The following is a 25,632-nucleotide window of genomic DNA, read 5'->3' on the forward strand; positions in this document are numbered from 1 at the left end:
CACCGTGACGTCACTGCTGGAAGATGGCAGGAGGGAGGGGTTACTATATTTGGGCAAAAATGGCCGCTCCCTGACTCAGTGATCGCAATCATTGAAATCAACGCAATCATATCATCATAGTTCATAGTTTTATGTAAAAATAATGATCCGTTGATTATTCCTGCTGACTGAACTTTTCCTTTAACGGTTAACTGGAGTGTAGAGAATATAAAACATGCCTTCAGCTGATAGAACGACCTACTTACACTGCAAAAACAATCTAGAAATGCATAAAACTATCTTAAATCAAGCATTTGCCAATGGAATGAGTATTTTTACTCTTGAAATAAAATAATTAGATAATATCCAGGTGAAATGAGACAATGCAATTGTTTTTTTCTTAATTTAAATGTAAATTGTCTTGTTCCATTTGAAAAAGTATCTACCTTTCCTCCTTATTTTCAGAAAAAAAAAACACGGTTAAATTTTTACAAAGATTGTAAAAACTATGTAATTATTTTGCATTTAAAATGAAAAAAATATGTTTCCGTTCAACAATCTGCTCTATCCAGAGTTGGAAACATTTAACTTTCACCTGGTTTAACTTCATTAAACCTAAACGAAGCCACTCTACCTATTTTCCTTCTCCTCCCTCCTCGTCTCTCTGCGTCACGGATTCTTCAGGAAATAGTTTCAACATTTTTACAGTTTAATCTGTTTATTTGCCTTTGGGTCGGGTTGGTGAGAGCGCGGGGCGTCCGGATCCTCGCTCTCCAAGGCGAGGTTAAGCTTCTGAACTCTCTTAGCGCCCCTGTGCCAAAAACGCTGATCCCTGATCAGCGCGGGTTTACAGTGTAAGCGATATAAGAGGCGAGGAGAGAGGAGCAGCCGGGCGGTTGGACGTAATCAGCGTGTGAGCGCACATGCGTGGATGTACGGGCTTTGAGAGCATTAGGGCGCAATCAGCAGCCCTCCTCCATGCGGTCGGCTCTGCTCTCTGATTGGGGTTTGGGCGACTAGCAGAGGGGGGGGGGCATCTTTCATCCCAAGGCTGGAGAAGCCTGGCTGAGGTTTGGAAGCACGCTGGGAGCTCTGGTGCTTTACACACTCCCTGTCCCCCTCCAGCATGTTTTCCTCTCCATCCTCTTGTCAACACGTGTCTGTGTTCATGTGTGTCGCTGTGCATCAGGGCCGCTCTGACTGGAAACAATGCTGGCTGCAGTCAGCTCCTCTAACATGTCAGCAGGTATCGTAGTTTCCCTCACGGGGGATTTGGGCACACGTCGGCGTCCAGAACTAAATAAGGAAAGTGCGCATGGGGACGTGTGCGCGCCCACACACCTATCCCTGTCCGCCTTGCAGATTCTGAATCTGTGGACAGCAGATGGGCTGACATCAACTCTCTCCTCCATAACAAGTACATCCTCTGTCTCTCCCAGCCTTCACTGCCGCTCTCTGCTCTAATATGGCGCTCAGGCAATTAGGCAGCTATTTGTTCATAGAATATTGCAGGCATAGATGTCATTGATTGCCATTGACTGCTTCCCCTGCTCAGATCGGCTGGATTTGGCTGATTGGCGCCCATTCTTCTGTGTTTTAGCTGAAAAAGTTCAGCAGAGCGGCCGTCCCCCATCCATTCCACTCCACTGCGGCGCTCCCTCGCTCTTTGAACACCTCATCCAGTTTCACCTGTTTGAGAGGGGAAGCCCTGAGCCTGCGGGGGGAGTTATTGTTTGTTTGTTTGTTTCCTCAGCGCTGATGTTAGTTATTGTGCTGTGCAACACAAGGCTGGCTCTGCTGTCATAACTCTCTTCCGGAGGCCGAGCTGAAAAGGTCAGGGAAAATGAAGCCCCTCTCGTTGTGGACGATGAATGGATGCAGTGTGCCAGCAGAGACTCACACTCATGCACACTAAATCAAACATTTACGTAAATGTTGCACAAAGCGTACCCGCCCTAACATGCACCCGCAGGACAGCTCCGTGCTCCAGATATTTCATCCGCCACCATTCGGTTTGTTTACCCCCCCCCTCCCGGTTGCCTAAGCTCTGGTTTCCCTCAGGAGGGATTTCGATCCAAATGACCTCCCTAGTCAGTTGGTATTTTTTCAGAGCCCGTGCCCTTTGACATGCCGTGACTATCTCCACGCATTCCGATCCATCCCAGCGCTTCTTTTATCACGCTGATTTGTGGCTGGACGGACGTTTAGGTGGATCGACTCCTCTCTGGAGTCTAGAGTCCCAAATCACCTCTCAGACAGCTCCAAAAGGCCGGGGAGAAGACAAACGGGATGCAGGGGAGGGGCGGGATCCATTTTATCATCAGCTGGGATTTAGCAGCTGAACCGCGGTTCACCTCGTGTGATTATCAGTGCAAATGAAGCAAGACGAAAACTTCAATGAGCCTCCTGCTGAGAAACAAGCTCGCTAGGAGGCCTTCTGTATACATCTGTCAGCTGATTGCACATGTGTAACATGACCATACCAGTACCACCCACTAATACTTACTGGGATTTATTATTTGCTAAGCTTCGTACAAAGGCATTCTCACCAGGCAAAGTAATAAGATAATAGGAGCCGTATTCTTTGTGAGCAGCCACTTTGCTTTGCAGTGAAGGTTTCAATGTTAAATATCAGTTAAAATAGACGTTTTAGGCTAACTGCATGGTGCATCCACCCCTCATTTAGTTAATAGCGGTGCAAACAAAGGGGTAACAGTAGTTTTCCATGGAACATGAGTGACTTACTAATTATCTCTTACTATAATGGCACGCTATAAAAACTGCATTTAGATGGAGTCCTCTCTCTGCAGATCGTTGGGAACATGGAGTTTAGCTGCAGCTCCGACAGAGCGCTCCCATGTCAAATCTAAAGAACATATAATTAACAGAATACAAACAAACGCTCAGCTGTATGTTTAAGTTTTATCGATCAATTCAGTTCAAAGTGTTTTTCTTTGTGTGGACAAGATAGGATGATGCTTCAGGGATGTTAAGATGCAGCATTCATATAGAAGAAGCTGCTCTGATCATGCAATATGCTGTTTGTTGGAGAAAACGTCCATACGTCCGTACGACATCACCCTGAAAAATCAAATCAATTCTATTCAGTTTATTTCTATAGCTCCAATTCACATCATGTCATCTCAGGTCACTTTCCAGTTCACCAGATCATCCAGTCAGATTGATTCAAAGTTTTCTATCTAAGGAAAACCAGCTGATTGCATCGACTCATTGACTCTTCAGCAATCCCTCACACTAAGCATGCTTGTAGCGACAGTGGAGAGGAAAAACTCCCTTTGAACAGGAAGAAACCTCCAGCAGAACCAGGCTCAGTGTGAGCGGCCATCTGCTGAGGCCCACTGGGGTTCAAGGAGACAGAAGCAGACATAGAAAAAGAAGCATAGATACAAAAGGCAACTGTCAACCAGCTCCACAGGCGGCCCCGTCCAGGAAACACACAGCCAGGCAGACGAGCTCCGAGCCAGCTCCCATGTCAGAGGATGAAGAGAGCACATCCAGTTAGTCACAGTCAGAGAAACAGGACTACACTGGAAAACAGGCCAAGCTCCAACATCTAGAAACAAAGGTGTTGATGGCAGCAGCACAGCTGATATTTCTCTCCAGGATGGAGTCACAGCCAAACAGGAACAGACCAGATGAAGCTACTATGAGAAGAGCGAGCATTGTGAACAGACCATGCCAATGGTGAAACATGGTGGTGGCCCCATTATGCCTTTTTTCTATTAGTGACAGAAAACGTGTCTGGATCTTAATGCACAACCTTTAGGAAAAGCTGAGCATTAGTTAGAATTCGTGAGCTTGGATTTTTTGTATCACATCTGTAGTTATTTGATTGGTTCTAACCTGATGAGGCGGACCCTGTTAGTCCCGCCTCTATTCGCAGCTGGAAATGTAGTAATTGCATTTTTATTTTTAGGAAAATAGGAAAAAATGTCAGAAAACCAGCAATTATTTTTCTTTCCATTTAAACATTTCTGTACCTGGTTTATCTATAAAATAGATTTAAGTCTCTGGCTTTAAAGTGACAACAGGAGAAAAAACTGAAGTGATATAAATTCTGCAGAGATGGATTTGAGTTTGATACGGCGGCAGCAGGAGGCGATTAGTCAACTCAGAGTTCTTCATCACAAATGAGGATGGATGGGCGGCGGCGAGACGAGGGGCTGGGAGCTGGACTACAGGTTTAAAAGTCATGCTGACTGATTGTCGATTAGTAGATTAATGTGCAGTTGCTGAAAAAAGAAACAGCGGGCGTCTGGCCCACCGTTTCTGTGACAGGGCAGAAAAAAGCTGCAACTGTGATGCCATTAATGAAACGCCGAAGCACAGCTCCCTCCCTGCTTTAACGAGGATGAAGGCGAGTGCGCCTGCTTAGCCGCCCGCGTTGTTAACAAGCCCGACGCACCCAGACATAATGCTGGGAAGTGAGATAAACAGCAAAGCAGCAACTCCCACAACAATATTAACCTTTAGCTTCTGCAGCTCGTGTTTGGAGTGCGTCTGCGCCTCAGCATGTGTTGCATCTTCCTTAACCTTTAGCTTAACCAATAGGAAGGTGAAATGCCACCCCCCCCTCCTCTGACCCAGTTTCTCCTTGACTTACTCTTCTCAACACGCAACATTTCAACTGCTGTTTGTCAAATGATGCAGCATCTGAGGTCGGGGGAGCAGCAGTGTGTCACTAAAGGAGTGTTTGTTCACCTGTTTGTTTGGCTCATCTAAGGCGACTTAATGCAGCTCTGGAGGAGACGGCGGCGTCGCCTTTTTTAAAATAATAAACGAGAAAAGGAAGCTCTGTAGGATTTGAACCAGCAGCTCTTCTTTAGAGCCACCGACGGGCTGATATAAGGGCCGCCGCTGTCACTTCCTTGGGCCCTTTTCCCAGTTTCTAGCCTGCAAGTGATTTGCTTTAAACTGTTGGGGTTTTCCAGGGCTGCAGCTTGATGATATCGGTGCAAAGAGCCATTACTGCCAATTAGCTAGTCTGTCATTAGGGAGGACTGTGTGGGCTACTGGCAGAACGAAACACACTACATTACCACTAAAATAGCTGGCAAAGTTCAAACTGCTACCTAAAAGCCTTCCATGTTGGGAGCGGCTCCGTCTTTGCAGGCTTTCATTTTACAGTCGGTTATTACGGTTCTGAAATTAATATTAGATGTGCTTGGGGTGCTGGCGCCGTGTCGCATACCTTCTATACTATTTGCATCACCTTGAAGCGTTAAAATCAGTGAATCCTCGCAGCCTCGGGGTGCAGAGTTTGAATGCAGAAGCTCCCTTCCTGTGCACCTGTCAGGTTGTGTGGGTTTCAGCCTGGAGGAGAGCTTTCACACCTTGAGCATCGGTTGTGTGAGCGGGGGGGGTAAAGGCGGGGCGGGAGTCGCTGGAGAGAGTCAGGAAACGATGTGCTTTAAAATGAGTCTGTCCACATCATGTCATGTTGGAGCGCGCTCAGTCTGTTCCTGTTTGAGACGGATGACTTGGTCCCGCTCCCCAAGGTCCTCCTGTTATTCTGCATCCTTTATCTCCGACTCATCCGACACATGTGGGTCTGTGCATGCGGACGCGCCGTTAAGGGGTGTTTATTTTTCCTTTTCTTCTCATGTCACACCAATTGCTTGTTTCGAGGCCTGAACATTCCCAGAAACTCTCTAAACTTTGCCCATAAATCTGCTCCGCCTAGGCTGGAGCCTCGCAGACCACTTTCACGTTATGCTATGAAAAATGTTGGGCAGGCAGAAGTCTTCTTCTCTTGGAGGTGTGCCCTAAACCCAACAGAAAGAGGGAAACTGCTATTTTGACATCCTGCACCCCTATTTAGCTCACAGAAATAGGAAGGTGAAATGCAGTTTTTTTTCCCTCTCTGACCCAGTTTCTCAACACACAACATTACAGCCTCTGGTTATCAGATGAGGATGTTTCCATGTGAACTAAGACGAGTTGCATGCTGGACAACGTCCCCCATGAACCTATTGACTTGGCAATGCCAACAACCATTAGTGGCGTTTGGGTTCCTGCAGCTTTGGTTTGTTTAAAGCAGCAAAGATTATTTTTTCCTCTATTATGAGCTGAAGTTTCCTTCTTGTATCTCTGAGCATTTTGAAAAGTCACGGAGATTTGAGATTGTTAAGGAAGCAGAAAGTAAATATGTTTCTACTGAAGCCCTAAACTGCAGCCATGTCGACCAGTTTCCCATAAAGTGATGGAAATTAGTTCATATGTAAAACTCTTCCTGGATGTGTTCCTTTAACTCAGTGCTTTTCAACGCTTTTTTTCACTCGTTTTCCCTATAGAGCATCAAAAATATCAATAATATCAGATTGTCCAATAACTGATTATATAATAAGAACTATTTTACTTAATCTTTGAGCATTTAATTCTAAGGCATTTTATTTTTTACATCTCAAATAGAGAACAACACAATTAGAATTAGAATAAATGCTAAATAAAATCCTATTAAAAACCCATATTCATAAAACTGGAGCTCCCCCCCGTATAAATATATTTAAACTTGATGAATTGGGGACAAAACTTAAAGTCAGACTAATTTAATTAATTTTATTTGTTTTCATCAAAACATCTGAGCTGCTCCGATAACCATCTGATCCAGTCTGTTCCTCTGCTTGGTCTTTATGTCAAAGCTGAAGGTGAACTCAAATAAATAAGAAAAAATGTTTAGTCTGTTACTTGGGTCCTCATAATGTTAACAGATTAGAGCCCTTTTTTATTTTATCTTAATACATAAGAAATAACATTTTTTGATGCACCCCTTGCAATGCACTGTCTGACCACTAGGGGTACGAGTAGCCCCGGCATAGGATCACTGCTTTAACCCACCGTAAGCTCTGCAAAAAATTTAAAATAAGTTTGTTAACCCTTAATTTGAGCTGGTAAATAAGATGATCTGCCAATCGAATGAATGCAATTGCTTTGTTTTATTTTATTAATTTTAAATATAATTTGTCTTGTTCCATTTGCTAAGCATCTCACTGACCTCCTCAATCCAAGAAAAAATAATTATTTTATTTTTCAATTTTTTGCCGTGAGGTCGGCCATATTGGGTCCTAATCACAATTTATTTATTTATTTATTTTTTTTTTACCTTTATGATAATTGCCAATAGTAGAATTAAATGACTTTTTCATTTTTCATTGAATGTTTGGCTCTGTGTGTTAAATGATTCCCTGACTGAGTCTGTATGTAGACTTAGACTATATAATATAATTAAGTATTTAATTTACTTGATTATTGATTACTTAGAGCAGTAATTATACTAATAATGTTAAAAAAAATTATAAACATTTTGCATTTAAGATTTTTTGAAAAAAATCATCCGACAATCAGTTCTATCAGAAGTCCTCAGGTGGAAAATTTCTTTAATTGCTTTAATTTCCTAAAAACTCTTCTTTTAGGAACCTTTGGCTATCTGATTATTAATTGATTAATAGATAAAATAATTGACAGATCAATTGATTTGCAAAATAATCAGTAGTTGCAGCCCCGCCACCTTTAAATGTTGTTTCTTTTCATGTCAGATGAATTGACTTTTAAAAGCTTCAACATTTGCTAAAATAAAAAAAAAATCTGACACAACAGGATCGTAAAGAAAATCTTTTATATGAATGTTTGTATAAAAAAAATGTTTTTAAAAAAGGCTGTAAACCGGCTCCCTTGATCAGAAAGATTCGTCACAAAAAGAAGTCGGCCATTTTGGCTGAAAAATGCAAATGTTAAAATTTTTGGATTGTTTTGATTTAAAATGTCCAGGAGACTTAATATAATGATTTAAAACATATTTTACATATTTTATACAGTTTATTCCTTTTTTTTTTATTAAGAGCATCAGAGAAAGATTAAATCATTTCCATTACAAGGAGGCATGATACTCATATTTATATTTTGGGCACCAATCCAGTAGGAGTGGATAAATGGAGGTAATACAAAAATAAACAAAATAAACAAGAACAGTGAAAGTATAATGATAAATAAATAATAATAATAGTAATAAAAAAAGAGTTGAGATGTTGGAATGAAAGTCGTCAGAAGGCTGATTTTTTAACACATTCTTACATTTCTTTAACCGGCTGTAAATCATTACGTTTGTTTCACTTTTATTCAGGTTAGAAAGAAAACCATTGTAAAAATGATGACATCACCTAAAGCCAAAGGGTGGTGTCCATGTTGACGCCACCCTTTGGCCCTTTTGACCCCATGACAGCGTATCAGGTGACAGATAAGCTGCCGTTGCTTAAGGAAACTGTGTTTGTTTGAGGGTGTGGCCGTTGTAGACTGGCAAATATCAGCAGCGCTCAGTTTCAGTGGAATTAGCTCGGGTCTAATTATGGGACTGTGTTTCATTCAACATGACTAATATTCATCCAGCAGCTACGGCTGAACGTGGCTAAAATCCACCGTGTCCTCAGGAGGAACAGTCAGCCGCAGCTCCTGCTTTGATCCAAGTTTGAGAAATTCGGCACACATATGTAACCTCAGAAAAAGCCCCTTGAAGATAGAGTCCAAAGCCAGCGTGTGGATCTGTGTGGATGTTCTGTGCTGGGCTGCAGCATGCTGAGGGATAAGGAAACAGAGTGGAAAAAGGCTGGATCCAAAGCATCGGCTGTAGAGGTGACGCCTTCGGTGAAGTGATGCTGAATCTCACTCTGACTGCAGGCTGAGAGTCTCGCACAGAGACTCACTCTCTTGGAGCTACAAAAAAAGACACTTTGGAAGCTGCTGACAGGTCCTCTGCAGAGGTTAAAAGCTGTCATGAGTAGACTTGAAGCTCTCGCCCAGCGCTGCTGGCTGTACAAGGCCTTAATGCCCCAGCTCTCTGCTTGGCAGTGAGGATTGTACTGACTGATGTCCACGGACCACACACATCCAATCACTGGGAAAAAAAGATGGATCTGTTCATGAAAATGTCTAAAAAGTGCGTTTTGAGGGGAAGACGCATTCAGATAAGCTCAAATACCCACACAGTGCAGCTTCCAGCAGTTATTCAGAGCTGCACGGCATCCAAAGAACACACATTTAAGGAGTCTAATGGAGCGTTTAAGAGGAATTCAGAGTGTGAGTGAGAGAAGAAAGCTGGCGTACACACACACACACACTCACACACACATGCATGCAATCCAAAGCACATATGCTTCCTTCACTTAAACAGAGAGCCATCACCTCCCACCTCTTCTTCTTTCCAAACTCAGCTCTGCAGAACCTCCTCCCTTCAGCCCCTCACTTCATCACCTCCATATTCTTTTTGCAGACATATGCACGCACGACTGTCCTATACGGGGACCCACACTCAAGCACAATATCATGTCAGCACCACACATCAAACCGATCAGGTCTCACTCCTGCACTTTTTTCTGAACTTAAAAAAAGAGAAGAAGAAAAACTCTAATGCATTTGCATCTTGTCTTGCCCCTCGTCTCCCTGTGTTCCCATACAGTTCAAACCTTTCCCTCCCTAACATACATGCATGCATAAAAACACACCTCTATTTCCAAAGCGCCCCCGCCCCCCCATGTTATAGCATAGTGCTTTTTGCAGAGAGGATTTAGAGGTACCCTGTAATTTTGCTGCTGGAGGAGCTTTTAAGTCCCGCCTGATCTTTGGGCTATTCAGACAGCCTGTGTGTGTGTGTGTGTGTGTATGGGTGTGTGTGTGTGTGGGGCAGTGTGTGTGCGTGTGTGTGAGTGTGGCCATGTCTTTGATACCTGGTGGGGACAATTTCCTAGGAATATGCTACATTTTGGGGACTCATAGGTACTTGTGGGGACCAACAACTGGTCCCCATAAGGAAAGTTTCTCTTCTTGGGGTGGGGGTTAGGTTTAGGACTAAGGTGTGAATTGAGTTTAGGTTAGGTTTAGGGATAGGTATGTGTCGGTAATGGTTAGGGTTAGGGCATATAAATTGGTGGGAAATGAATGGAAGCCAATGGAAGGTCCCCACAAGGATATTGTGACACAACATGTGTGTGGGTGTGTGGGTGTGTGTGTGTGTGTGGGTGTGTGTTTATTCCGGTGTCGGTTGACTTCCTTTAACTGGAGTCATTATTGATTGTGGAAAAACCTCAAACTTTATTTAAAATAATGTATATTATCACTAAAAACTCTATTAGTAAATCATCATATATGTAACTCAGCCTGTATTTTATTAGAGAAAAGATTAACTTGTACTTTTAGAATGTATTTGATTGGGTGATGTGTATTTGTATTCAGCTCCATCGGTCAACATTTAGAGCCGTCTTCTGCTGCTGCTGATTGGACGGGTGGCGTCATTTTTAGCTCTTAGTGCGTTTTATCAGGTGTGACCGGGCCGATATATTCCTGTGGAGCTGGTTGATACTTTTTATTATCGATGCAATCAGCTGGTTTTCCTTAGATAGAAAACTTTGAACCAATTTGACTGGATGATCTGGTTAAATTGCCTCTATAAAGCTCTAATTAGCTCTATCTATCTTCCCTGTTATCTGTGGAGCAAAGTCCCCGCAACATGACGCTGCCACCACCATGTGTCGCCATGATGAGGGGCTCAGAATGATTTGTAATGTTACTTTCCTCCTAACTGCTCCTCTGATCGATGCTGTAGCAGCAGATTAGGACGGATTAAGTTAAAGTTCAGCACACTTGATTAGAACCTGAGCCTAAATTTAAACTCCTCTAAAACTTTCTGACGTATTCTTGTTCCTTATGATGGCGTCTCTTCACCGCTGTTCTCTATCGTTCCTCCAAACCGCTAATGTTATTATGAGATGTTAAGCAGCTGCTTGCTTTGAGTTTTATTTTAGGGGTCTAGGAGTAAACGGGGGCAACAAAGGTGAGCCATAGATTCTTTTGATATAAAAGTATTTAAAATTCTCATGTTCCAAGCATCCATCAGGATAACATTTACACTGGAAAAAATCTATATATTAGTCTTTTTTTTCTTAAAAAAGGTGCATTTGTTCTTGGATTGAGGAAATAAAAGAGACATTTTGCCAATGGAACAAAAAAAAAAATACATTTGAAATAAGAAAACATGCATTTTATCTAAATATCTTATTTTAAGAGTAAAATACTGATTCCATTGGCAGATCATGTCATCAAAACACTCAAATTAAGGGTAAATCCACGTAATTTAAGAAAGTTTAACTTATTTCTAGATGATGTTTCCAGTGTATCTGCTGCCTTTGTATCAGAGATGGGATGTTTATGAGGAAAGCTGTGTGAGGGACGTAGACTGATCAGGATGTGGGAGAGGAGCTCCCCCTCTGGCTGAGGAGCGACTCAGGGGAGCAGAGCAACAGTTGCATGCATGGCAGCTAGGTGGAGAAACCTTGACCCTGCCGGCGACCTGCGGCGCGCGGTGACATCAGGGTCTGAGCGTGGCCACGCTTAAAGCAACCCAAAGAGCCAGAGGAAAACCAGTGTCAGCCCTCATTACTCAGAACCATCAGCTCTAACCCAAATTCAATATCAGATACACAAACTAGCATAAAAAATGTGTGCATCAAGCGTTGAAACTGAGACGATATCATATTGTCTGCCAGGTTCTATTAGGACAGAGAAGCATGAGGCAGAGAGAAAAAAGGAAAGACGGGCCGAACCGAGAGCGGCCGACTCGTCCGAGATGATAAAAAAAGTCTAAACGAATCTTCCAGGCTCACGTCAAACCTGCAGACGAGGCTGTGGGAGGGAGGGAGGGAGGGAGGGAGGGAGGGCCGGAGGTTGATTACTGATTTCCATTCCTATTTCTGGGACAAAAGAAATGGAAGTCTGATGGGCTAGGACATCTATTTAGATCCATTTCATTCCACTATAATCAGGCTTTAGCCAGGCCCTAATACTTGGGATTAGAAAAGGTTCAAAGTGCAAACATCCAGATCCCCCCCGTATTATTCCAGTCTGTCAGCCTCAGTCTGCATGCGTGCTCTTTCCACATGCATGTCTACGTGCTGCTGCGTTTGGTGCGTGTGTTCCAGGTCTGTCGGGGAGGGTTATCTCTGGAATCAGGAATATAAACCCAATCTAACCCTCCCTGTGCTCGCTCAGGAGTGAAATATTTTGTGCAAATAGGCTCCTTTGCTTCTCAGCACTTCAGTCGTACTCAGATAATGTAAACAAAAAGCCAGATAGGGGAAAGGCAGCTATGAGGAATGGACATTTTTATTGTGATGCTCTGCTTGATACACAGACACACACTGTTTTCCTGGATATGCATGAAGCAGCGCTGAGCTCTGTCGCTGTTTTTTTTTGTCTTGACACTAACTGAGAGTGATCCGATGGTGGTTGTTGCCCGCTTATGTATTTATCTCCTATTTTCCTTTTTGGGGAAATGTAGACATTATTGGTGGTTACCGTGCCGACCGCTTTCCCTCTCTGGGAGTCTGGATGCTGTGGGTTGGAGGCAGCCAATGAATGTCACCTCTCATCCACATTCTCATTAAACAACCTGCTCTCCGTCTGCCACATGCGCTGCATCCGTCCCCTGGCCTGTGCTCTGGGCAGATGTTGCTGCAGCTAGCTCCACACTGAGCCTATTGCTATGTGTGAAAGCACCCCCCCCTCCTCCAGGACAGGAATAATAAGCAGCGGATGATTCATAATGTGGATGGGGGGGGCGCTTTATTCCCAGGACCACCTGAGTGACCTCATTCAGCAGCTCTACATACATACTTCTCGCTCTGGCCTTAGCATGTGATGTGTCGAACCGCTCAGCGGCAGAACCGCAGACACGTCTCCTCATAGCACCTCCCACTGATCTCTATATATTCACTGTGAACCGCCATGTTGGTACTCCCCACTCCCATGAAAATGCCATTTAGCTGCTAAAACCAGCAGTTTCCTTTCTGCAGGAAGACGTTCCACTGGTCATTTCCCAGTCGGAATAAATCCATCTATAGCCGATGGATCCTTTAGTTTAGTCTGCAGACTAACATTAGTCTCAGACTGACTGGAGACATTGGCTGAGTTAGAAAATAGAAAGTAGAGGAAATAGAAAGTCATTCACTGTAAAATGTCAATATAGTAATTCTTTATTAAGTAAATGATGATGTAGTTTTTGTATTATGTGTTTGTTGTATTTCTCATTTGAAAAAGTCATGTGCTGAAATATATTGCAAGTTAGATACATAAAAAAAGGCAACTGAAACATTTGACCCCTATATATATATATATATATATATAGAGCATGCATTATCAGACGTAAGATGTAATAACCGTAACAATGTAATAAATCCATGTACATCATCAATGTAGCGCTTTAGACACATCTATATTATTTTTGCTCCATTAACACATTAATTTTATTGTGATCGATTGTATAATATGTTATATTACATGATTTAGAGACTTCATAGACTTTATAATGACTATGCAATGTGATGGGCAGATTGTTTTATTATAATTTAAAGTTAATCTACTGATGCTATGAAACAGCCAGTGTGTTGCAAAGCAATGACTTTATCTTTATTCTAAAAGTCTTCAGTCCCCCTGAAAACGAGAACACCATCATTGATCGATGCTGCAGGCACGGATTGTTTACATTTCGACCTAACTAGGGAGTACCAATATGGCAGCCGTACTACCAACAGGCGATCCAGTGAATAAATGAGATCAGAGGCAGCTCCTCATAGCACCTCACTGAGCCGTCCCTCCTGCTGTCAACAGTCCATGTGGAAATTGCTGATGTCTGCACAGAGATGTGAATGTTAAAAAGGGAGGGGGGGTTAGCCGTTAGCTTTAGCCTTTCAGGACCAACCAGTCCAAACCTCTCAGTGTTTCACCAGAGCCTCACCTCAGCCATCCTGAACCCCCCCGCTCTCATGTTATGTTGCAGCTAATGTTCAGTAGATGAACATGTGTTGAACTGGAACAGGAGCTTTGCTCTTGGCTCATGTATTTATGCTGTAGATATTTCCCAACATCAACATTTGGCACCTGGTTTCTCTTATGACTTCAGCAGCTGTAGATCTTTTGTTCTCCCACTAGTCACTCTGTGGCCAACGATCCACGCCCCTCAAAGAGGGTCTTAAATCACACAAACCCCCCCTCTCTGGGAGCCAGCCGCTTTCTTTCAAAAACGCAGCATTCCTTCATGCAATGACCGCTTCTTCTGGGTATTCTGGACCGCTGAGTTTGTTCCCCTCAATCATAAGCGGCGTAGCAGTCCTGCCTTTGTTCTCCGTCCTGTCGTTCCTTCATTCCTCCCTTGTGTTTTTATCTCTGCCGAGACAAACAGGAAGACCCAATTCCCCACTTTCCTCCCTCCAAAACGCGACATGACTGCTGGCCTTTTAATATCTGGAAATCCAGATTTGGATTAACGTCAGCGCTCGGGGATAAAACCGGAGGAAGAGGGAGAGACAGAAACGGGGGGAAATTGAAAGAGAAGATAGATTGAGAGGCTTTAGATTAAAAAATAATAAAAAATACAGCTGGCATTGGTTCTTGTTGTGGAATGGGGTTAGGGAGTTTGACAAACAGGGCTGGCACAGTTTTAGCCTGATCTCGTGACGTGATAGATGTGAATAAACCGAAATCAGCCGAGGCAAACAGGCATCAGAGTCTCCAGGTCTGCTCGATGATTTGCAGCACATTTCTGAGTTCACGTAACAGTTGGTTCCTGCACTTGATTTCCATCTTGAACTCTCCTTAAAAGATGGATTTGCAGAAGGAAATGTGGTTATGATCGGACACAGTTAATCAGATTATGAAGTTCCAGCGGTACAGTAATGGCTTGAATTATGTGATGTTGTACATGGTCTGAATGCAAACAACATGTGAAGCCACGGTCTTTATCAATGCAGCTCCCTTTCAGACGTCGGGCTAAACAGGAGCATTAAAGGGCCAACTTATCATTATGCCACATCAGCAATGCAGAGGCCCTTTGCAGCCTGAAGGAATACTTCATTTAGACGACAGGAGTAAGTTAACACTGAGAAGATTTGCTCTCCCTGAGTGGAGATAAAATTCACTCCTAGTCAGATTATTCCGGCGCCTTTGAGCTTCAAAGAGGTTCTAGTTTTTTCTTTTTTTCTGTAACACTCAGAAAATGTAAAAAAAAAAGGAGAGAAAGAAAAGTTGTGATAAATCACAGATGAGGTTATAATACGTGTGTCAGCGCCTGCTCACCTCTCTGATGATGACTTCAAACAGTTCAGGACTTCTTAATTAGAATCTACGAATCCATGGTATAAAAAAAAAACCTGCTCAGCCCAAAAATATTAAATAAAAAAATTAAATGATAACCAGGAAAACCAAAGAAAACTCCTTCCTAATCAGCCTCTATAGCAGCGCTAACCAATTAAAGACCAGCAGGGTACGAAAAAAAAGAAAATCAACCAGTAAAGGTTTGGAGACATTTTTAATTATAATCCGTTAATATAAACAGAATTTAACACTAAATAAAATGAGGTTTTTATGCAGCCATCTTATACATTTAATATTTAAATAAAGAAAAATACAAAAATAAATAAAATCTTCTTAAAATGTAAACATTAAAATATTAAAATGGTAAAATATTTGCATTTTAAAATCTAAAGTGTTTTTTTGAAGTAGAGAATAACAACCGTTCAGTTTGGTTTATTGATAATTTCCTGTTATTTTCTTTCTTTTTTCTGTCTTAATGTTGGCAGTGGGCTTTAGGCTGCCCTGCAAGGCTTTAAACCTGGGTTTAACCGGAGACTAAGCCATTCTCAAGCACATATCAAGGAGCTCATTTTGAGCCTGGATCCAGATTTATTGTTGATTCTGTTCATGGTGGAGAATCCTGCTTCACAGCAGCAGGTTGAGCCAAACATCCTCTAAATGTGCAGGGTCATCTTTGAGCACGCCATTTCACTTTTCTTTCACCAGTTCACCGCAGTTCTTCCAGCAGTCCACACTTTCTCTGCTCTCTTTTTCTCATGGTCTTCTCCTTCTTTCCCATCGCCCGGCTTGCCACAGGTTTGCCTGCTGTGTCTAAATGTAGCAGCAGCAGAAATCCATCCAAAATGAACAATATTTCTAAAGAAAAAACGTGACGACCCCATCAGTTACGCCCACAGTTTGTTTTTTCTTTGATCACGTTTCCCTTCTGCTCTTCGAAGGTGAAAAGTTTTAGCATTCAGGATCATCTGTGGCCATTTGCTGCAGAAACTCTACTTTAATCAGGCTGAAAATTAAAATGGAGGAACTATTTCATTTCAAATTATCTCAACATTACTGTTGATTGATTGATTGACTTTATTGATCTCACAGTGGAGAAATTTACTTATTACATCAGCTCAAATAGTCAGAGAAGAAAAATGAGCCAAATGGAGAAAAAGGTGCATGGATGTATGCAGCAAAACAATCACGATATTATGATGATTTCATATAGGGATGCACGATATAATCGGCCCCCTATCGGTATCGGCCTTAAAACTGAATATCGGACATCGGCCACCCCACCGATATTTAACCCGATATTTGATCAGCTTCTGAGTTTCTAAAGTCTAAAAAAAAAAAATAAAAAATACTTCTTCTTCTTCTTCCTCAAAAACTTATTTTTTTACAGACTTAAAAACTTCTAAAGACGAGGGAAAAAATATTGATCCATTAAAATATCCCAATATCTTCATATGCTGATATATTGCCATTTAAAAACACCATATCAATCTCTTTTACTAATGAAATATTGCTATATGTCATCGTTATGCTACGAAATCCCCCGAAAATTCACCAAACGTTGCCATATTTTTATATGTTGATATATTGACGCGGTATCGATCTATTTTACTAACAAAATCTCACAAGAATTTGCAAAATATCACGAGAGTTTGTAACAGAACGATGAAATTTCACCAGATTTTGAAAGTAAAATAGATCGATATCGCGTTTTTAAAAATTTGATATCAGCATATGAAAATATATTTGAGTATATTATTTTTCAAAGTGTCAGAAATGGATAACAAAACTGCTATTTTCAATGACTACTTATTTTTGTCCAGCTTTAACATCGGTATCGATATCGGTTATCGGCTACATAAGTTTTAAAATATCGGATATCGGATATCGGCCAAAATCCCGATATCCTGCATCCCTAATTTCATATTTTGCAGACGTTCTCTGGATGGTTATGCATCGCAGACGCACAGATAACCATGTGTGAACCGTCTGACCAGTAAATGAGAGCGAGAAAATGAGTTTATAGGAAGGTGACAGAAAGCCAGAGAACTTTAAGAAAACTTACAAACATTTATAAAGAAATCAAGGTTACTGCTAAACAGCTCAGAGATATTAAACATTAAAAAGGATCAAATTAAAGGAGTGAAAGCAATAAAAGCAGCTGAAAGATGCACACAATTATTATAATTATTGATCACTTTTAAAAAATTTAGAAAAAATGTCGTTTAAAAAGATTTAAGCTGATTTTTCAAAAAAATGTTGTACTAGTATGAATGTTCCTCCAGGATGTCGCTGCTTTTCTTCCAGTCGCTTCATTTATATTAAAGTTTCTGCCTCCAAAAAATTCCCTAAATATTTAAAGAAGTAATAAAAAAAACTCATAATGTTTGTTAATGTTTCTAAGAACATCGAACCATCAGATAAAATCAACTCATAAATACAAAAGGTAACTGAAATTATACATTAGTTTTTAACTTTAAAGTAACAATTCTGCTAGAAGTTTTGATTTGATAAATAAATTAACTTAAAAACTGGTTAAAACTGGTTGTTTAAGTGGAGTTACATGATAAAGTTTAACAGGAAAAGACGTCATTTTCAGGATTCTTTAAAAATAAAAGCATTGTTATCCTCAGATCTATTATTATGTGAGTTTATGTTAACATGAGCTCTGGTTTTATTGGAAGTTTTTATAAGGATAAAAAAAAAGTCTGGAATTAGTTTGATTTTTTTCTGATCTGTAAAAGTAAGAAAATGAGAAAACGAGACGTGATGGAAGAAATGTTTGAGTTTCTGTGGTTTTTAAAACGAGGTTCAGACGCCAAACAAAATACTGAAAACCTTTTCTTAGTCTTTGTCATGGTTTGAGAAATTTAAGTATTTACTTTTTCTTTTTTTTATAACAGATTCTTGCATGTTTAGATGCAAAAAGTCGGGAAACTAAACTTGTATAATTTAAGAATCTCTGGAAAATGATCCGCCTCTAAAAATATCTGAAACTGGAGGTTGAAATTGGTAATGAGTTTTTGCAACCATATTTTAAATGTTTATTTAATTATTTAGGGTTAATTTAAGTATTTTTTTTCTCAGAAATAATTTTTTTCTTTATTCTTTTTGCTAAACACCATGCAATGCTGCAGCTGTTTTCATAACTGACCTCTGAGTTTTTTTTTTTCTCTTTCCAATAAAACATTTTGGTGACTTTTCTCTCTTTCCCTAACATACGAAGCGGCCATCGTTTGATCCAGTGTTTGTTTAAAAGCGGCATTTAGTTTAGAGAACTGAGCCTGCAGCTTTTAGAGTGCAGGATGTAGATCATTCAGCCGGCTACGAGTGTTCGCTCGCATTAATGTCGCACGTAAATTTAAAATGTCCTGTTCATCCACGGCACTTAGCGGCCCCGGCCTCTCCTGTATATTTCAGTGTCCGCCTCGCTCAGCTGTGTTGAGTCTACATCAGGGTTTTGATGGGGGGGGGGTTGATTGCACCAAAGAGCTCCTGACAAGATGTTATCACAGTGAGCCTCACAAATTATCACGCACTGCGGCCATGCTAGCAAAATGTTGTGCTTCCCCTCGTAATTTAGAGGCCGAGCGCCATCTGATAGCGTAACACAATATTAGTGCTGTTCATTATTTGGCTTTCTTCAGTGTCTCTGAAGTAAAAAAGCTGAAATCCCTGAGGGGGAGAACAGAATGTCAGCATTAATAACACTTAGGAATGGCAGAACATGAATCAACTAGATGAGGAGCTTTTTTTCTAGCTGCAGAGCCGCATTTCAGCAGCTTGATACATGAGTTTATGGCAAGTAATCGCATGTAGAAACATTGATTGAGGCGTGCTGGTTAGTATTCCCCGTGTTTGTCGGGAATTGTTTGGACCCAGATTCCCTCCCTTCCTTCTTCTGCTTCTCTTTGTGCCGTCATTAGATAAGAATCCTCTCTGAGACCATGTCATCATAACGAGGGTGCCATCTGAAGCAATCACCATGGGAGATGGTTATTGAGTTAAGAGGGAGGGAAGGGGAGGGGGAGAGGCTGATATTGGAGATACAGAAAAAGATTGTGGCCTGGATGGGTGAGGCGGGGAGGTGTTTTGGAGGAAGGGAAGCTGCAGACTTAGCGGACATGGAGATCATTTGGGGAATTCCAGACTCACATCCCAACACACACACATGCAACCGCAGGGTTAACCGCTCGGCGTTAAGGCCGGAGTCACACTCTGTCTCCCTGGGTCATTATCACGGGCCTGAAAATAGAGCGCCCGTTCTGCTGTGACGCCGGAAGAGACCATGACATCGGCTAAACGAGCCAAGACCCCCTAAACTCTCCTCCAACGCCTTAAAACCAGCGCAGGCACACCTCCTGCTCCCGCTCTCATTTAGAAACGGACGTGCAAACTTAAAGGGAGGCATTTAGCTTGTTGCGCCGCCGGCGAGCGGTTACACATGTGGCCCAGAGGGAGTTAGCTGGAGCAGCTGGAGCTTTCCAAGCTCTGCCTCACTGCTCTGCTATGCACAAACAACAAACAGTCAGACTCTGAGGTCTGACCAAGTTCCTCTTTGCCACCTCAGTGGACTGCAATGTTGCTGCTTTCATTTGGCTTCCCTATGCTGTGTTAATGAGAGGAGCTGCCGGCTGATTGAGGTTGAGAACTGCTAATCACTGGAACAGCTAATCAGAGCTTGTCGTAAATATTGATTAGTTCTGTGCGTTATGGACGTGCTCATTAACCAACGTGTCACCATCTCTCCTCTTTCCTCCCCCCCCCCCCCCCCCCCCCCCCCCCCCCCCCCCCCTGCAGCTACCTCCAACGGCACGGTCGAGGGTCTGGAGAACCGCGAGGGAGGTGTGTGCAAGAGCCGAGCCATGAAAGTCATCATGAAAGTCGGGCAAGGTAAATCACCCTACATGTATAACACAAAGCGAGCGCTGCTGCCTTGGAGCCATGTTTCACTTTGGTGTGACATTTCCATTTAACGCCGTGTGTGTCGCCGTGACTTTGTCCGCCAGCAGCGTCCAACGAGACGCCGTCTCTGGGACTGTGGAGCTTTCTGTGTGCCGGCGGGGTTAATGTTTCCTCATTTTTCTTCTAACTTTTCCTGTTTTTAACCAACATCGTTGTGTTTACATCTCAAAGAAATGAAATTATACAAGCATGAATTTTACAGGATAAAAATTTTTTTTAACACCTACAGCATCCTCTGAATCATTAGCAATGATGGGTAACGATGTGTTCAGACCAAATGGTTGCCGTGGAGACGGTGTGGCCCTAAGAAGTGATTAATTGCTTGCTTTGGAGATATTTTTTCCTGCCGTACCTTCCTCTTTACCGAGTGCGGTGTGGAGATAAGTATAGGCCCTCGTCCCGCCTTGTTTGTCTCAGTTGCCTTTAAGCCTTTTAATTATCACTCTGACTGTAGATATAGACACGTTTAGACAAGCACTTATTTTCACGCAGCCATTTTTTTGACTTATGACACACATTTCACATTACTAAAATAGCATGTTTCTAGTTTGGATGTTCTATTGGAAGAGCGGCTAAGAGAAATGAACTTCAGTGATATCCTGTTTGTTGCTTGGTTTTATAATATTATTGAACTTTTCAGTTCTATGCAGTTTATTTCTATAGCTCCAATTCACATCATGTCATCTCAGGTCACTTTCCAGTTCACCAGATCATCCAGTCAGATTGATTCAAAGTTTTCTATCTAAGGAAAACCAGCTGATTGCATCGACTCATTGACTTTTCAGCAATTCCTCACACTAAGCATGCTTGTAGCGACAGTGGAGAGGAAAAACTCCCTTTGAACAGGAAGAAACCTCCAGCAGAACCAGGCTCAGTGTGAGCGGCCATCTGCTGAGGCCCACTGGGGTTCAAGGAGACAGAAGCAGACGTAGAAAAAGAAGCATAGATACAAAAGGCAACTGTCAACCAGCTCCACAGGCGGCCCCGTCCAGGAAACACACAGCCAGGCAGACGAGCTCCGAGCCAGCTCCCATGTCAGAGGATGAAGAGAGCACATCCAGTTAGTCACAGTCAGAGAAACAGGACTACACTGGAAAACAGGCCAAGCTCCAACATCTAGAAACAAAGGTGTTGATGGCAGCAGCACAGCTGATATTTCTCTCCAGGATGGAGTCACAGCCAAGTGACCAAGAGTGGGAGAATAGAGATAGAATGAAGCAGAATGATGAAAAAGGGGTCCCTATGTCCTCCAGCAGTCTAAGCCTATAGCAGCAGAACTATAGAGATAGATCAGGATAACCTGAGCCACTCTAACTAGAAGCTTTATCAAAAAAGGGGCGTGAAGGAAGCCATACATTAAACTTAGATTTCAGCTTTTAAAAACCTACAAAGCAGCAATTGAGTTACTCACTTCCTGCTATCATCGCAGCTCCAACCCCTTTACAGGAGAACAGAAGACCTCACCTATTCATCCAGGCCAACTATTCCCTTTAACGACCCCCCTTTCAGAGACATAGACAGGTATGGGGCATTGCAGGCTAACAAAGAAGCCAAACGACCCCCATTCCAAAGGGGGGGACCCGTTCATCCGTTTCTATTTGCATGTTTTCTAAACTAAAACTTTGTGATTCTACTGTATAAAACCTGGAACTAAACGCTATTTCTGAAATTTAGAATTGAAAAATCTTCCTGGATGGAAGAGAAACGTCCTCAAACTTGGAAACAAAGTCCAGTGGATTGATTTTAACTTTTTTGGAATTTATCAAAAAATCGAAGTCTGTCTTAAAAGTTGGTTCTACCGGATCGGTCACCCGGACAGAATGTGTTGATGGACCGGGAGAAGACGCCAACTACAACCAGGAAACTGAGGGCAGGATTCAAACCGGAGAGCTTTGTGCCGCGAGGCAGCGGGGCCAAACATGGGTCCGCTGTGCAGCCAGAAAGATGAAATGAAAATGAAAGTTTAAACTGTAACTCCCAGATGGCAACTTCACGAAAACTGCTGGTTGTTAATTAAAAGCCAGACAGGATAATAATCTGTTTACCAGTGGAAGTGTGTTTCTATCAGGCATTTGCAGCCAATCAATAATCAGGACTTCTGCCTGAACAGCGTTATTCAATTTTGAAGGATCTGCAAGTTAGCGTGATTAAAGGGAAGCAGTTTCATGTTGCACTGATGGAAAACGGCCCGCCGCTGTGATATAACATTACATAGGCCTGTGTTATGATAGATGGTTGTATCCTCGCTGCCCAGCCGGCCCTGTGGGGGATCCAGACATGTTGAAGGACTCTAATATACCAATGAATAGTTTCTGCAAATTGTGTAGAAAAGAAATCTGAAAGAAATAACAAACAAATGACTGATGACTGTGTGGAATGACTCCTCGTCCAAGCGCCCGGCGTGCTCTCTGATATTCCTCGGCTGTGATTCTTGCAGCGAACTAATGTTTGAAGTTTCCATGTACTCTAGATGACGGTTCGGGGTACGTCATCCAAAAAACGCTGGAGGTAAACAAGCAAGCTTTGTTTAGATATCCTTGGACCAAGCATTTGGTTCGCATCACGCGTTTCCCTTTTCCACGTCGCTCCGCTTCACGATCCGGACTTCTATATCCTGGCTTTGACAGGGTACAGTACACAGATGTGTTGCTTTGTAAACAGTTCCTCCATCCTCACAGCGCAAACAGACACTGAGAGGAACATCTGCCCGCCACGGCGACCCCATCCTAACTGAACCCTGGATCCCGCTGTAACCGGGAGGCGCTGTAATAAAATCAAGCGTGTGCGTGGAATCCGGGAGCAGGTATTTAGGATTACGGCGTTGTGTCCTGTGCAGAGCGTGCAGAGGAGGAGTAGAAACTAACAAGCTGCTGATGCTAGCAACATTCAGCAGATGTAGCCCTCCCAGAGACAGACAGCCTCTCCATGTAGGTCAGTTTGAGCAGCCAGGGACTGAGGGGGGGGGTCAACAGCGCCACGTGAGGTCTAGGAGACAATGACTTTTTCGCAGAGCTATTAAGGACAAACGGTTCCATATTCTCCGGTTAATGGAAGTGGAAAGGGAAGCGCCTTATTTCCAAGGAAACTTCCAGGAAAATTCCTCTCAGCTTCTGTGGCTCCAGGCTGTTCCTCAACTCCAGCAGAGCCGTGCGCTCGTTTCCCGAAACGGCCCCCGCCGCAGCCGTCACTCCCAGTCAACGTGTCCTAAAAACCCTGTTCTGAAAGATGCTGAGCGCCCAGCTGCCGCTACTTTCAGAGTCGGTTTCTGGGTCTGGGATTCGGGATGCATTGTGCTCTCGCCGCTGTTTTAAGGACGCCGTTGATTCGGCTGCATTTAAGGGATTGTTTTTTTCCATTAAGCTTCCATTATGGCCATCTCCAACACATCGTTGGTATTTTTCTCTATTCTTCGTATTCAGCTGGTGGCTGTGAGTGCAGAAAGTGCTGAAAATGTCAGATATAATTCGCAGAATGAGTCCTTTCTTTAACGCAGAACGGTGGCATATAGAAAAGTACTTTGACATTATGCATTTAGGACTTTATGTGGCTGCTCTCCTTTTGAGAAATTATTTTTCAGGATTTTCTTTTAAAGCTCTATTAATGCACATAAAACATTAACAAATTACACACATATATATAAATAAAATGTATATTTCAGGAGCCATTGCGGGGCTGTGATATCTGAGCAGTTTCTCTCCTTTATTAGCTATTTGAGGAAACTTAAAGAACTTGTGCCTCAGGGCAAAATGTCTGCATATTTTTTTTCTTCTCTTCTCTGAAATTAAACATAAAAATCCTCAGCAGACTAATCAATAATGAAAACAGACATTATTCACATCCCCGCGAGGCTCTTCCTCTGCAGCCGCACACTGTTTTGTTTTAGCAAACACAATAAAAAGTGAAGCCCCGCTCGCTTGTGACCCCAGATGTTATTGTGTGTTCGATTCAAACATCCTCCGTCTCTGCAGCTGAGTGCCTTCTGCTCGCCAAGAACACCCCCCCCCCATATGTCCGCTTCCAATCTTTCTGCACATTCTGCTGTGTACTTTGGTGATTGATTCCAGTAGGAAACGTGCCCAGCTTTCTTTACAGCAACATTTATTTTCAGCGCCATGCAAAACAACCCGCCGTTTATCATTCTTTTCACCTTTTGTCACCAAACAAGGTTTATTGTTATTCTGTGGGACATTATTTGACAGGTAAAAACACTAAGTAGTTGAGGCGGGACTTCTTCTGGCTGATAGGTGCTTAATAGTTGTCCTGGCAACAGATTGTCCAACAGGATCTCAGCAGGTCCTCCAGAGTTAGCAGTTAGCTGCTTCTCTAATGAATATTTATTAATAGCCACGTCTCTGACCTGCTCCTGAGTCTTCATCATCCTGTGTACGCCTTCCTGAAAGCAGTTAGCATTTTATTTTGTATCATAGTTGATCAGGGGAAGAATTAAAATGCACATTTCATAGTTTTTTTTCTTATTTTTAAAAGCAAATAAGAAAAAAAAAAGATCAATTTTGTTGATCTTCAAGATGAAGCCCTCCTTAACGGGGGCGTATTACATAAAATCTTGATGAAATAGTGATGTTTACTCCTTTTATGTCTCTAATTATTCCTTAAACGGCTGTTTATTGTTATTTTTTGCAGTTTTATTTTCTGCCAAACAATAAAAAGGGAAGAAAAGTGTCTGAATGGGATCTAAACACGCCGCCGTTCCCATGTCACCGTCCTCATTACTAACATGTTGACTCACTGCCGTGCACGCATTTCTCCCCCCTCCGTCTACCTCTCCTGACGTTCCCGTCTCTCCGTTCTGCCGCTCGATCATCGCCGCCCCCCCACCCCGCAGCCCCTCCCTCCTTCTGGTGGTTTGGCACTTCTGAGTTAGTAGCTTGTCTGCCTAGCTAAGGAAAATGTCAAACAGCACGCACAGACAGGAGAAAGAAAATGGGTCAGAACATTAGGTCGCTGCATGCACATGCTCACTACCCGAGGGTGGATGGGGGGGGGCTCAGAGTGAGTCAGATCTGTGTCCTCATGCATCCCTTGTCATGCCTGAATGTTCCCACTTCTCACTCCTGTCTTCTCTTATCAATTATTGAGAAGGCACAACAGCTAGCGGCTAGGCTGCTGCAATCAGCGCCGAGCCGGGCTGTGGTCAGGACATGGAGAGGATAGAGCAGGGGGGGGGAGGGGCCCCCCCACTACCCACACAAGAACAAAATAAGAGAAGAAGAAGAAAGAGACACTGTAGTCCAATCCTCTTCTCATCCACACCCAAATCATTTCTCATTTCATCTCAGGATTTAGCCATAATTGCTTGGAAATAGAAAATTTCCTGCCAGAATGTCTGCCCCCCCCTCCTATCATCATCCCGTCTTTGGCCACACACGCTTCCCACTGGGGACTCAAACACAAATTGCCTCCCAAAGAGCCCCCATTTCCGTTTTCCTCTCTCGCCCCCTCAGAGCAGGCCTGGGGCGCAGATAAGGTCTGCAGGAATATCTGATGGACTCATGAATCCATCCTTTAATAGTGTCTGTC

The 25,632-nt window shown here is 42.7% G+C and overlaps 1 protein-coding gene across 1 annotated transcript in view; it reads left to right on the forward strand.

Annotated features, from left to right (window-relative positions):
• The window catches only part of efnb1 (ephrin-B1), a 90,576-nt gene that overhangs the window by 58,081 nt on the left and 6,863 nt on the right, over positions 1-25,632 (forward strand). Inside the window, exon 3 of the mRNA XM_015382765.1 lies at positions 19,930-20,022. Within this exon, the coding sequence (XP_015238251.1) occupies positions 19,930-20,022 (93 nt within the window). The remainder of the gene's footprint in view (positions 1-19,929; positions 20,023-25,632) is intronic.

The sequence above is a fragment of the Cyprinodon variegatus genome, unplaced genomic scaffold (assembly GCF_000732505.1).
Source record: "Cyprinodon variegatus isolate N-32 unplaced genomic scaffold, C_variegatus-1.0 Scaffold13, whole genome shotgun sequence".
In the NCBI taxonomy this organism is placed as follows: domain Eukaryota; kingdom Metazoa; phylum Chordata; class Actinopteri; order Cyprinodontiformes; family Cyprinodontidae; genus Cyprinodon; species Cyprinodon variegatus.